Here is a 247-nt window from a genome sequence, read left to right on the forward strand (position 1 = left end):
TGGGGTGGGTTCTCCCGGGCAGGGTGGGGTCTGTCAGGAGGGTGCCGGCAGGCCGGGTGGCGTTTCCCCCTTTGGCGTCGTGAGTAAACGGCGTGGTTGTGTTTTCAGGACCGAACCCCGAGCCCAGCAATGAGGAAGGTTTTGTGCGTGGAGCCCGTCATTTTCATCTACATCTTCGCGTTTTACCTGACGGGCCCGCTGGTGCAGCAGTTCATCTACCGGCGGGTCTGGGGGGGGGGGGAGAACA

The 247-nt window shown here is 62.8% G+C and overlaps 1 protein-coding gene across 1 annotated transcript in view; it reads left to right on the forward strand.

Moving 5' to 3' along the window:
* The first annotated feature begins 129 nt into the window (after positions 1 to 129).
* The window catches only part of SLC46A3 (solute carrier family 46, member 3), an 11398-nt gene continuing 11280 nt past the window's right edge, over positions 130 to 247 (forward strand). The window contains 1 exon segment of the mRNA XM_009876951.1: positions 130 to 246. Within this exon segment, the coding sequence (XP_009875253.1) occupies positions 130 to 246 (117 nt within the window).

The sequence above is a fragment of the Apaloderma vittatum genome, unplaced genomic scaffold (genome assembly GCF_000703405.1).
Source record: "Apaloderma vittatum isolate BGI_N311 unplaced genomic scaffold, ASM70340v1 scaffold41620, whole genome shotgun sequence".
NCBI classification, from domain to species: Eukaryota; Metazoa; Chordata; class Aves; order Trogoniformes; family Trogonidae; genus Apaloderma; species Apaloderma vittatum.